The sequence below is a fragment of the Neofelis nebulosa genome, chromosome 1 (assembly GCF_028018385.1).
Source record: "Neofelis nebulosa isolate mNeoNeb1 chromosome 1, mNeoNeb1.pri, whole genome shotgun sequence".
Taxonomy (NCBI): Eukaryota; Metazoa; Chordata; class Mammalia; order Carnivora; family Felidae; genus Neofelis; species Neofelis nebulosa.
The window spans coordinates 160,989,155-161,003,738 of NC_080782.1; the positions used below are offsets into that span (position 1 = coordinate 160,989,155).

Consider the following 14,584-nt stretch of genomic DNA (forward strand, 5'->3'; position numbering starts at 1 on the left):
TGTTTTGATGTTTATTTTTGAGAGAGGGAGACAGAGCACGAGTGGAGGAGGGGCAGAGAGAGAGGCAGACACAGAATCCAAAGCAGGCTCCAGGTTCTGAGCTGTCAGCACAGAGCCCAACGCGGGGCTTGAACCCACAAACCTCGAGATCGTGACCTGAGCTGAAGTGGATGCTTAGTTGACTGAGCCAACTAAGGTGCCCCATCAGGTCTTCAATTTTAAATGCCACGTTTTTTCATATTTTCTCCTATTTTTTAATTACCTTGGCTGTATTTGTCATTCATAGCATCTTTCTCCCGAGAACTTCCGAGTACAAACAGAGATGAAGGGAGTCACTGTCAGATACTGGAGGTAAGTCCAGGCCTAATTCTAGTGCTTTATCCTTAAACTACTCGCTACCAATGAACACACTGGGAATGTGACTTTTAAATGAGCCAAGACTCAAAAAGCAGTTCCAAAGCAGTTTTCTAAAACCCCATGAAGGGGGCAAGGAGCAGTTGTCAATATTTCATAAATCTAAAGGAATCCTATTAGAAACACACCTATGATAAGGTTGCCCACCCTGGCTCCACGGTTTCTTTTTTTTTTTTTTGGTCTCAAATCAACTCCGTACAGGCAGTTTAGGTATGCTGATCAAAAGCTCTGATGGTATAACCTGTGATAAAAAGAAGGAAAATATGGTTGCCACCTAAAATCGTTTAATACAGGGGCGCCTGGGTGGCTCAGTCGGTTAGGAGTCCGACTTTGGCTCAGGTCTTGATCTGCCGGTTTGTGAGTTCAAGCCCTGTGTTGGGCTCTGTGCCGACAGCTTGGAGCCTGGAGCCTGCTTTGGATTCTGTGCCTCCTCCTCTCTCTTCCCCTCCCCAACTTGTGCTCTGTCTCTATCAAAAGTAAATAAATGTCAAAAAAATTAAAAAATAAAATCTTTTAATACAAAAGATGGAAAGGAGGTAGATGCAGAAGGGGCTGATGTTGAAAAACGTGAAACCCATTCATTTGAAAAATTGGAATGTTTCAGCAGTCTTTACAGAGCACATATTTGGACTTTTAAAAAACTGCTCTCAATCTATTTGCAGGTCTTTACTTTTCTAATTTCTTGATATTATTCAGACTAACCAACTGAAAAACTGGCATTACTGGAGCCATTTTAAAATCGAGTCTGAGTGGCCAGTGGAGAGAAACCGCCATACTCACCTTTGAACTGGGCCAAAACCTTTGCACTGGGTAAAACGGCAGTTATTTTAAGCAACTGTTTGAAAAGTCAGCAGAACAGACATCCGGATCACAAGTCTGGTGGTTGTGGACTTTCTGAAGACAGAATCAGCACTCAGTCAGTATATAACCCAGAGTAGCCTAGCCTGTTAAAACACCCATAGAAAAAAAATTTCTCCTTTAAATCATGTCATTGCACCTCCCTTTGTTTTCCTCATGAAAACCACCTTGCTTTCCTGAATCTGTGCTCCCGAAACTGCAACTCTTTGGTCCCAAATAAATACTCATTTGCCTCTCATTGTGGCTCTTTATTTTCAGGTTGACACAGTCATCTAAGTATCTTTTGCTCTTTGGTGAGGTTTTTAAATTGAGATAAGGATTCTAAACCTCATACCACAAACCTACTCACATCTATACTAGGCCAAAAAGCAAAATTGTCAAATGGAGAAAAGAACTGTCTTCAGAAAGGGAGTTCTCATTAGGCCCAAGTCATGTGCAACGCTTTGTGGTATTCCTGTGTCCATACTGTGCCCCCGTAGTGAAGCCACGGTTTATGCTATGGCTTCGGCCTGGAATGCCCTATCCTGAAGGACGTTCCTGAAGTCTTTCTCATCCCAACCCAACATCTTCCCAGCCAAAGTGATTCAAGATCCCCAGAAATTCAAGCATACCTCCATTTACTAGTTACTACATTGTTTCAATGCTGAATATTCCCTAACAACCTAGAACTGTGCCTTCACTTAGGCAGGAACTATGTCTTTATCCAACTCTGTGCCCAGTCCAGGCCTGTAGCTGGCACCTACAGGCACTCACATGTTTGCTGTATGTGTACTGCAATCTGGACAGCAAAATGCCCAAATGTTTTTTTTTTCCCCTAGCCAACAGCCACCATGGTCAATTTTTAAAGACTCCTCAGATTCTTTACTTCCTGTTATTAACAAATAAGGTTCTCAGAAATGGTTTCCCAAAAATGACAGAATTTTAGAATTCAGGTATGACTATGAAATTATTCTGTAAATTAAAAAATCTTATAGTACAAATTTCAAGATACAGTGAATGAAATACACTTGCAAAATAGCTTAAGATTTTATATGAAAAAATAAGTACATCACAAAGAATAGATTCCTACATACTGCCAAGCCTGTTATATATGTTTTCTTTTACATTGTTTTACATACACAACTACAGACAATAAAAGAAAATAATCTCCAAATGTCAGAGTGAATAAAGTAGGTAACTTTGCTTTGCCACACATGAATGTGATCCTGGGGTGAATGCTTGTCACAGGAAAGGCTACATTTTACTTGGGAGCACATCTAATTGGTAAATGGCACTGGTTTAAAGCAGCAGGTGACCATAACACTCCCATATCCCTTTGAAAATGACAGCATGATCACTTTAAAGTTGGCAAGAAGGATGCCTTTTTAGTAAACCATGCATCATTATGAGAGTAAAATATTGGGTGGTATAGAAAACTACTTGACAGTACAATTACACATTACCTTTCTTTGATACTCTCTGAAGCCTAAACATTGGTACTAGACTGCTGACCTGAAAAACAGCTTGGATTTTGCCTTTCATTTCTTAAAGCACTGTCAATATGGTAATGAGGCTCATTTATCAGGAGTTTGCTTTTTCGGAAACTTAAAAAAACATACCATGTGATCAATGAAGAAATTACAGGAAGAAATACTTTATCTGGAAGGCAAAATAAACTTGAAAAAAGTATTAATACCTATATTTTTATCTATTTTAAAAATTACTATTTTAAGTTCAGTCATTTGATTTTCCAGCCCCAGCTAAAGAGGGGAGGCATAACAGTAGGCACATGTGATCCTGATAGAGAAGAGATAAAAAAGCCATTAAATAGAAAGATGAAAACTCAGAACCACATTATTTGAGTCTGAAGAGCAGCAGGTAACTCACGACCTAAGTGCATTACTGCACTAAACTGACATTCGCTGTCATAAGCTGAAACACACAATAGCTAGGATGCTGGGCCTTGGAAGCATCTATAGCTGCACTCAAATTCCTCAAATGTACAAAGTCTTATTTTTTTCAATGTTAATTTTTGAGACCGAGCACGAGTGGGGGAGGGGCAGAGAGAGGGGGAGAGAGAGAACAGAATCCCAAGCAGGCTCCAGGCTCTGAGCTGTCAGCACAGCCTGATGCAGGGCTCAAACCCACAAACTGTGAGACCATGACCTGAGTGGAAGTTGGACGCTTACCCGACTGAGCCCCCCAGGCAACTTACTTTAAAGACCTCCTGGAGTTAGACCTCAGGAAATGAGAGCCATTATTTTTTATTTATTTATTTTTTTTGCCTTAGCTTCTTAAGGAATATGGAATACATGTTAGATTAAGATAAAAAGTTGGGGGCGCCTGGGTGGCGCAGTCGGTTAAGCGTCCGACTTCAGCCAGGTCACGATCTCGCGGTCCGTGAGTTCGAGCCCCGCGTCAGGCTCTGGGCCGATGGCTCGGAGCCTGGAGCCTGTTTCCGATTCTGTGTCTCCCTCTCTCTCTGCCCCTCCCCCGTTCATGCTCTGTCTCTCTCTGTCCCAAAAATAAATAAAAAATGTTGAAAAAAAAAAATTAAAAAAAAAAAAAAAAAAGATAAAAAGTTGATGTTTAAGGAACCATTTCAGGTGCCAGGAAAATTCATTTCTGTACAATACTTTGTTAATGCTCTGAACGAATGTCTCAGAAACCACAAAAACATAGGATAATATACCTGGTGAAGTCAGGATGCAGGCTTGCAAGGGTTACAACAAATGAAACATATAACCCTATCCCTTTATTATATGACATATTTAAAGCTTTAAAAGAGAAACACTGTCAACCAAAAATTTTTCTGGCTAAACCATTCCTCAAGAAGGAAGGAGAAATTAAGACATCCCCAACAAACAGAGGTTAAGGGAGTTTATCACTGGTAGACTAGTACAAGTGCCCTTTTAAGAAATCCCAAAGGGAGCCCTTCAAGCTGAAATGAAAGAAAGCTACACAATAATTTGGAATCATATCAAGAAATAACAATAGTAATGATAACTACATAGGTAAATATAAAAGCCAGTATTAGTGTACTTATGGTTTTTGGTTTCTAACTCCTTTTTTCTTATATGATTTAAAAAGCAAATGAATAAAATAGTATTTATAAATCAATGTTAATGGGAACAATGAAAAAAGATGTAATCTGTGATAATAAGAAGAAAGGGAGGGAGGTGTATAACAACAGTGTATGTATGCTACTAAAACTAAATTGGAATCATTCAAATTAGGTTGTTATAAATTTAAGTCAGATATTGTAATCCCCAGAGTAGCCATGAGGAAAAAAAACAAAAAGCCCCAGAATAGTAGAGTATCAAAATGGCACATCACACACACAAAATCAACTATAAGATAAGGAGGGAACAAAAAATACGTAACACTTACAGAAACAAATAGCTGTATGGCAGCTCAAGACAAATTCCTTATCAGTAACTACTTCGAATGTAAATGATCAAATCCTCCAATTAAAAACCAGAATGGATAAAAAAATATGATCCATTAGTATGCTGTCTATAGGAAACCTGCTTTAGACACAAAAGGGTGAAAGTAAAAGGATGGAAAAAATTACTCCATGTAAATAGTAATGGAGAGAGCTGGGCTGGCAAACTGTTATGAGACAAAAAGGACATTGTATATTGATAAAAGGGTCAAAAGTTATAACAAGTATAAATATATATGCATCCAATAAGAGAGCCCCAAAATACATGAAGCAAGCATTGGCAGAACTAAGGGAGAAATAGACTTCTATAATAATAGTTTCAGACGTCAACACCTTATTTTCAATAATGGAATAAGTAGGCAGAAGATCAATGAGGAAATAGAAGACTTGAAAAACACCATAAACCAATTAGACCTAACAGACTTACACAGACCACTCCACCCAACAAAAGCAGAAAATACAATCTTCTCCAGTGAACAGGGTATATTCTCTAGGAAGGACCATAAATTACGCCACAAGAAAAGTCTTAAACACTTAGACTGAAATCACACAAAATATTCTTTCCAACTACAATGGAATAAAACTAGAAATCCTAAGACAGGAAAAACTGGAAAACTCACAAATATGTGGTAAATTAAACAACACACTCTTAAACAACCAATGAGTCAAAGAAGAAATCACAAGGAAAATTAGCTAATACCTTAGCACAAATGAAAACAAGAACACAGTGTAACACTTAGGGGCTGCAGCAAAAACAGTGCTCAGAGGGAAATTTATAGCTGTAAATGACTGTGTTAAAAAAATCTTATTTCAATAATAAAACTCTACACCTTAAGGAAATAGAAAAAGAATAGCAAACTAAACCCAAAGCTAGCAGAAGGAAGGAATAATAAATATTTGAGTGGAAATGAAATATAAACTAGAAAAACAACAGAGGAAGTCAACAAGATCAAAAGTTGGCTTTTTGAAAAGAGCTACAAAGTTGTCAAACCTTTAACCAGATTGAGGTGGGGGGGGGAAAGACTCACATTACTAAAATCATAAAATGGAAGAGGAGAGGGGCGCCTGGGTGGCGCAGTCGGTTAAGCGTCCGACTTCAGCCAGGTCACGATCTCGCGGTCTGTGAGTTCGAGCCCCGCATCAGGCTCTGGGCTGATGGCTCGGAGCCTGGAGCCTGTTTCCGATTCTGTGTCTCCCTCTCTCTCTGCCCCTCCCCCGTTCATGCTCTGTCTCTCTCTGTCCCAAAAAAAAAAAAAAAAAAAAAAAAATGGAAGAGGAGAAATTATTACAGACTTTATAGAAATAAAAAAGATTGTAACAGGATACCATGCACCATGGTTAACCAACAAAGTGAACAACCTGGGTGGACAATTCTTGGAAACATACAAACTACCAAAACTGACTCAAGAGGAAACAGCTATTAGCAAGTAAAGACATTGAATCAGTAATCAAAAACCTCCCAACATGGAAAGGCCCAGGACCAAAAGCCTTCACTGTTAAAGAATTAACATTAGTTCTTCTCAAAAACCTGAAGAGGAGAGACTACTTCACTCATTTTATGAGGCCAGCAGTACCCCAACACCAAAGCCAGACAAAGGCACTACAAGAGGACTACAGACCAATAAATATCTCTTATGAGCATATATGTAAACTCAACAAAAAATTAAATCAAATTCAACATTCTATTAAAAGGATCATACAATGTGACCAAGCAGGATTTATCTCAGGATTGCAAGGGTAGTCCAACACACAAAAATCAATCAACGTAGGAGGCACCTGTATGGCTCAGTCAGTCAAGCATGACTCTTGATTTGGGCTCAGATCATGATCTCATGGTTCATGGGTTCGAGTCCTGTATCGGGCTCAATGCTGATGGTGTGGAGCCTGCTTGGGATTCTGTCTCACTCACTGCCTCTCCCCTGCTCGCTTGCTCACTCTCTCTCTCTCTAAAATAAACACTTTTTTTTTTTTTTTACAAATTTAAAAAAATCAATGTAAACTATCACATTAATATAATGAAGGAAAAAACCTTCAAGACGTTATATAAGTGAACCAGAGATGTGGCCCTTGTATATTGAAGCCTATGTTGTTTACTTCTTCACAGCAGACGGGGTTGGTTAGCTCAAGCCCAACAATGCCAAGTCCAATTTTTACACATATCATTGTTTTAAATATAGCTTAAACAAGCATATCTTTAGCCATTTAGAGCCTGCCTGTTTTGCATACTGGGCAAATCTACATGCAGCATCTGCAACCTGTACATAAGACACACCCTGGGACTATGAAGGACCACACAGCCACTGCGCTTCAGTCTTCTCTAACCTCCTCTTCCTGCCACGCTGCTACCACATCACCCCCAAAGAGCCGCTCAAATACACTTGCCCAAATAAAATATGCTACTGCCACCTTATGGTCATGTTTTTCCCTCAACAGCCCTGAAATCCTAGAACTCATTACCCCTCATCATCACATTCATCCACCTAAAAAAAAAAAAAAAGCATTTGACAAAATTTGCAACCTTTCTTGATGAAACAACTAAGCACTCAATAGAGTAGGAATAGAAGGGAACTCCTCCAAAACTATGAAGGGCATCGATGAGAACCTACAATAGCATTACCCTTGATGGTGAAAGACTGAAGCCTTGGATCAAGCCTGTCCTACGATCAAGGACAGGACAAGGATGCCTGCTTCTCATGTCTATTCAATGTAATACTGGAGTTCGAGCCAGAGAAGTTATGCAAGTGGGAAGAAATAAATACAATCCAAATTCAAAAAAAGAAGTAAAACTATCTCTATTTGCAGATGACATGATCCTGTTATGTAGAAAGCTCTACATGTACACATACATACATGCATGCACAAACTGTTAAAGCTAATAAATACATTCAGGATACTAAGTCAACACACAAAAAACAGTTGTTTCTCTATACACTAGGAATGAACAATCAAAAAAAGGGAACTAAGAGAACAATTCCATTTATAATAGCATCCAAAAAAATAATAAAATACTTGGGAATAAATTTAACCAAAGAGGTAAAAGACTTGCACAATGAAAACTACAAGCACTGCTGGAAGAAATCAAGATGACACAATTAAATGGAAAGACAGTTTTTGTTTATGGATTAGATGATATAATATTAAGAAGACAGACAAATTCAATGAAATCTCTCTGAAAATCCCAATGCCATCTTTTTTCAGAAATGGGGAAAAAAAACACAAACATTTAAATTCATATGGTAATTCGAGGAAGCCACAACAGCCAAAACAATCTTGAAAAAGAAAAAGTTGGAGGATTCACACACCCTAATTTCAAAGCCTACTTATAAAGCTATAGTAATCAAAACAGTGTGGAACTAGCCTAAGGATACACATATGGACCAATGGAATAGAATCCAGAGCCCAGAAATAAACTCTCATCTTTGTCATCAATTAAGTTTTTTTTTTTTTAAGTTTATTTAGAGAGAGAGAGAGAGAGCAAGCCGAAAGGAGAGAGAATCGCATGCAGGCTCAATGCTGTCAGCACAGAGCCTGACATGGGGCTCGAACTCACAAACTGTGAGATCAAGACCTGAGTCAAAACCAAGAGTTGGACATTTATTTAACCAACTGAGCCACCCAGATATGCCTACCATCAACTGATTTTTGACATGAATGTCAACACTATTCAATGGGGAAAAGACAGTCTCTTTAAGAAATGGTGCTGGGAAAACTGAATATCCACACACCAAAGAATGAAGTTGAACACAGCTTACAACATTTAGGCAAATTAATTCAAAATGGATCAAAGACCTAAATTTATGGAAATCTTAGAAGAAAACTTTAGTGAAAATCTGCATAACCTTGGATTTGGCAATGGTTTTGTAAATATGACACCAAAAACACCATAAACAAAAGAAACCATAAATTGGACTTCATTCAATTAAAAATTTGTATATCAAAGGACACTATCAAGAGAGTGAAAAGACAACTCACAGAATGGGAGAAGATATGTGCAAATCACATATCTGACAAGGATTTAATATTCAAAACCAATACAGGACTCCTATAGCTCAACAACAAAAAGAAACAGCTCAATTTAAAAGTGGGCATAAGGGGGCACCTGGGTGGCTCAGTCAGTTAACCATCTGACTCTTGATTTCGGCTCAGATCATGATTCCACAGTTTGACTTCAAGCCCCACATTGGGCTCTGTGCTGAGTGTGGATTCTGCTTTGGATTCTGTGTCTCTCTGCCCCTCCCCTGCTTGTGTTCTCTCTTTCTCAAAAATAAACTTACACACACACACACACACAAGTGGCCATAAGATCTGAATAGACAGTTTTGCAAAACAGACATACAAATGGCCAGGAAATTCAGGATAAGATGCTCAATATCACTAGTTATTAGGGAAACACAAATGAAACAGCTACTTCCCACTGGAGTGGACTGTAACAACAAAAAATAAAAGTCCCGGTGAGGGTGCAGAGGAATTGGAACCTCATGCTCTGGGGGCGGGAATGTAAAATGGGCAGTTGCTGTAGAAAGTTGCCCAGTTCCTCAAAAAGTTAAGCACTGAATGGGGCCCCTGGGTGGCTCAGTCAGTTAAGCATCCGACTTCGGCTCAGGTCATGATCTCACAGTTTGTGAGTTTCAGCCCCACATCAGGCTCTGTGCTGACAGCTCAGAGCCTGGAGCTGCTTTGGATTCTGTGTCTCCTCTCTCTGCCCCTCCCCTGCTTGCACTCTGTTTCTCTCTCTCTCTCAAAAATAAATATTTAAAAAAATGTAAAAATAAAAAGCACTGGATTATCACATGAGCCAATTCCTCTCCTAGGCAAATACCCAAAGGAACAGAAAACAGGGACTCAGATGTTTACACACGCATGCTCACAGCATTATTCACAATAGCCAAGAGATGGAAATAACTCATATCCATCCATAAATCAATGTGATGTACATTATGGAATATTATTGAGCCATAAAAGGAATAAAGTTCTGGTAAAAGCTGCAACAGGAATGAACCTTAAAAATATGCTTGATAGGGGCATCTAGTAAGTATCCGACTTTGGCTCAAGTCATGATCTCAGGTTTTGTGAGTTCAAGCCCCACATCAGGTTCTCTGCTGTCAGCACACAGCCTGTTTTCAGATCCTCTGTCCCCTTTGCTCTCTGCCCCTCCCCAGCTTGTATGCTCTCTCTCAAAAATAAATACTTTTATTAAAAAAATATGCTAGGGGGGCGCCTGGGTGGCTCAGTCGGTTAAGCGTCCGACTTCAGCTCAGGTCACGATCTCGTGGTCCGTGAGTTTGAGCCCCGCGTCGGGCTCTGGGCTGATGGCTCAGAGCCTGGAGCCTGCTTCCGATTCTGTGTCTCCCTCTCTCTCCGCCCCTCCCCCGTTCATGCTCTGTCTCTGTCTCAAAAATAAATAAACATTAAAAAAAATATGCTAGGTAAAGTCATACACGAAAGGACAAATATTGTGTGATTCCACTTACATGGTCTAGAATAAGCAAATTCAGACATAAAGTAGATTAGAGGTTACCAAAGGCTGGGGGAAGGACATGTGTGGAGTTCCTGCCCAAATGGGTACAAAACTTATTTGCAAGAATGAAAAAAACCTGGAAATAAGTACCACTGAAATGTACACTTGAAATTTAAAATGGCTACCTACCCATATCTATACCCACACATGCACATAATTTCTTAGAGCACTAGGTTACAGAAAAATGGAAAAGAAAGCACAAGTTCCCACATGCTCCCCACCACACCTGTATCCGCACCTTGCACTGCGACATTTGTATCAATAGTGATGCATTATTAACTAAAGCCCATAGTTCATGTTATGTGTATTTTACCAGAACAAAGAATCACAACAAAAATGGATGGGGTTATATCACAGGGACACAGGAGCCAGGCTCAAGGAGGTCCCAATGGCCAAAGTTGAAATAATGAAGCCCTGGGGCGCCTGGGTGGCTTGGTCGGTTGAGCGTCTGACTTCGGCTCAGGTCATGATCTCGCAGTCCGTGAGTTCGGGCCCCGCGTCGGGCTCTGTGCTGACTGCTCAGAGCCTGGAGCCTGTTTCGGATTCTGTGTCTCCCTCTATCTCTGCCCCTCCCCTGTTCATGCTCTGTCTCTCTCTGTCTCAAAAATAAATAAACGTTAAAAAAAAATAAAAAAAATAAAAAAAGAAATGAAGCCCTAATATAATATTGTGTAGGATTATAACTTAAAATACAAAGTATGTATACATATACATATGCATACATATTCATTTTTGATAATACTTAACTAATGGCTGAATAAATGGGAGAAGACACAAATTTTTGTTACAGAAGACTTCCAAATATGTGCAGATAGACCCCCCTCCAGATGGTGGAGCCCTTGGTCCTAAAAACAAACAAACAAAAACAAAAACAACCTTGGTCCTATTGAGGATAGGCTGAACTTCATGATTTGCTTCTAAATCACACATTACAGGCAGGGAAAAACAGTAACTTTACAGTGGAAAAACTTGGTAGACATCATTGTAACCACGTGGTCAAGATTAACACCATCCGTGATAAGTCATGTTATATTATATACCCTCTGACATGTGATGAGAAAGATACTTCATTCCCATCTGTGTACTTTTTCCCCAAAACAAATAACCCTAGTCCAGTATGAGAAATACATCAAACTCCAACTGAGGGACATTCTACAAGACATCTGACCAGTCTTCCTCAAATCCCTGTAGGTCACAGAAGTCTGACACATGGTCACAGCCAAGGGGAGCCCAAGGAGATGTGACAGCTAAGTGCAGTGTGGCCCCTGGATAAGATGCAGGGCAGGAAGAGGACATTAATGGGAAAATGGTGAAATCCAAATAAAGCTCAGAGTTCCATTACTTGTAGCGTACCAATGTGCGCTTCTTTGTCATGACAAAGGTTTCACAGTCACATAAGATGAGAACAGGGAGAAACCGTCTGGGGGTCCTATGGGAGCTCTCTGTGCAGTCTCTGAAGCTTTTTCATAAGACTAAAATTATTCTGAAAATGAAAGTTTATTGAAAAAGGAAAAACAGACATAATACACAATTTACCTCTTTATTCCTCTACCTATAATTGTTTTGTAGGGTCAGAAAACACCTGTTGCAAAGGTGTGCAGTCCAGTCTCTTTTGGCAGGCCCCCATTCCTAAATGTAGAGGTGCAGTCTGGATTCGTGTTAAGAAATGGGAAATTCTGAAGACAAGACAAGGGTGTGAGGAAACCCCAACCTCCCCCAAGGCAAAATGGAATGGAGATCTGTCTGCAGTCAACTACTGTGGTCTGACATAGATGTCTCTAACATCATGTCACTTTCGTTCATTTCAATTTCAAAGGTTTCTTCCAAGGAAGGTCTGGGATCTGGAGTTTTCCTTGAGGTTTCCAGTGGTGCAAGCCCCGTTTCTTCTGCAGTTTGTTTTTCTACTTCAAATTCCCTGAAATCCCACGGAGGTGAAATAATGTTTTTTAGTGTCTTCATTGTATGCACATCAAAGTCATAACATTTTAATTTGTCTTTAATGTCTGCTCCTAAAAGGGAATACCACAAGGAGAATAAAATAAGAAACCCTGTCATTATCTATCATTTCCATCATCATGTATGTAGCACCACCTCCAACGTTTAGGGCCAATGGTACTTTTTTATTTCTTAATGTTTATTTTTATTTTTGAGAGAGAGAGAGAGAGAGAGAGAGAGAGAGAGAACGAACACAAGCAGGGGAGGGGTACACACAAGGAGACAGAACCCAAAGCAGGTTCCAGGCTCTGAGCTGTCAGCACAGAGCCCAATGAGGGGCTGGAACCCACAAACTGCAAGACCATGACCTGAGCGGAAGCCATCGGATGCTCAACGGACTGAGCCACCCAGGCACCCCTAAGTCCAATGGTACTTTTACGAGCACAAGTACAGCTCAGAAGGAGAAATTCCAATCACTCTCCTCCTATTCTTTTTCTCGATTATCAAGGGCGGCTGCTGGGAGACTGACAAGCACATGTACTTCAAGCCCCATGTGGCAGCGGCACCATCCCTAAAGCCCCCACACACAAGGGAGCCACAGCAGGCACTTGCCCTTGCATGTTACAAACAAGAACAGCCCACTGGCATTCTGGCATCGGTGCAGTTGCACCCTTATGCACACAGAAACACAGTGAGGGGAAATACACTTTCCACACATCAAAATCTTATGAATGATGGAGAAGAGATTTCCAACAGATGTATTAGGTTCAATCATTTCTGACACAAAATAATTTTACACAGTTCAAACTAATAGCTTTCAGCAACAGGTGTTTTGGCAGATAATAACAAGCCTTCTAAAAAGAAAAACAGTACAGCACAGTGATTAAATACTGTATTGCACATTTGAAAGGTGCTAAGACAGAAGATTTTAAAAGTTCTCATCAAAAGAAAAATAATTTCTAACTATGTATGGTGATGAATGTTAACTAGACTTACCGTGGTGATCATTTCACAATATGTACAAATCCTGAATTATGGTATACACCTGAAACTAATGTTACATGACAATTATACCTGAATAAAAAATATATATAAATAGTAAGTAATGACTAAGACACTTGGAAATCTCTGTAAGACCATTATCTTCGTGAAGACAGGCAAAATGTCTGTCTCACTCAGTACCCTACCTCCAGACCTTCCTTAGCTTTGTAAGAATTTTGCATTTAAGCCTGTTGTAAGACACTCCTCAAACAAAAGAGGAAACTGAGGCTCAGACTTGCCCAAAGCCACAGGGCTTGGTGGCAGAGTTGAGATACCAACTCAGGGTCTTTAGGGTGCCAGAGCTCAAGTTTTCTGTTTTAGCTTTACAAAAATGAGCCACAACATACACACCGTAAAAAGTGTGCAGAGCTGGGCAAGTTCTCACATACACATATACCCACATGACCACCACCAGACCACAAAGAAAACACCTTCAGTTCCCAGAAAACCACCTCACGCCCTTTCCAGTGAACACCTCCCCTTCCCAAACCAGAAGGAATCACCACTCTAATTTTTCTATCACCACTGATCAGTTTTGCTTATGATTAACTAATCTTCACATAAATGGAATTTACCAGTATATATTCTTTTTGTCAAAATCTGGGAGATTCACCTAGGTTACAGTGTGACTTCATCGTTGGTCCTTTTAACTGTGTAGTACTCTACCGCTTATGCTTGCCACAATTCACTTCCCCATTCTCCTACTCATGGACATCCAGTTATTTCTAGTTAGGTGTGGTTACAAACAGCTGCTGTGAACAACTCTGCATGTGAGCATTGGCTTACGGAGACATTGATCCACTGGGCACACACCTGGGAGGAGAACTGCTATGGCTTAAGAGCAGCATGGTAGGTCAGCACCCTAACACCCCAATGAATCACACCCCACCCCTGATGACAATGCACTCGATCACATGACTTGTGCTGAACAGAATGTGACGGAAGTGATTCTAGGAAACTTCCAGCTTTCAAGAGGTCTTGAGGCGTTAGTTCTTGTTGTTAGAACCCTGAGACCTCCATGCTATGGAGAAGTCTGAAAGACCCATGAGAGGCCCAGCTGGGTTGGCTGAGGTCTCCATCTGTGCATAAGGCCATCTTAGCCCGTCAGCCCATCAAGTGACTGCTGACCACAGCTGCATTAGTGATGAGACCAGTAAATGAGCCACCAATCAACCTACAGAGCTGAGACAGGTAATACATCCTTGTCGGTTGGTGTAGCTTATTAGGCAGCAACAGATAACTGCTTTAACAGGTCTGTTTAACTTTAGCAGATACGTTGAACAGTTTTCCAAAGTGGTTCTACCTGCTATGAGCACCAACCACCAATAATATACAAGCATACCAGGTGTATACGTCATTACCAACACTAGGCACTAGCGGTGTTTTCACTTGTA

General features: G+C 40.2%; 1 protein-coding gene across 5 annotated transcripts in view; it reads right to left on the minus strand.

Annotated features, from left to right (window-relative positions):
• Nucleotides 1-247: 247 nt before the first annotated feature.
• Nucleotides 248-14,584, minus strand: part of CDC16 (cell division cycle 16) — a 45,836-nt gene continuing 31,499 nt past the window's right edge. For 3 of the 5 annotated variants that reach the window (XM_058741440.1, XM_058741462.1, XM_058741430.1), the window contains one exon: nucleotides 11,741-12,223. In XM_058741440.1, coding sequence (XP_058597423.1) covers nucleotides 11,964-12,223 — 260 coding nt within the window. In that variant the 3' untranslated portion in view covers nucleotides 11,741-11,963. Of the gene's footprint in view, nucleotides 656-910; nucleotides 1,309-11,740; nucleotides 12,224-14,584 lie in introns of those variants that run through there. The other 2 variants (XR_009265360.1, XM_058741449.1) reach the window with 2 other exon arrangements.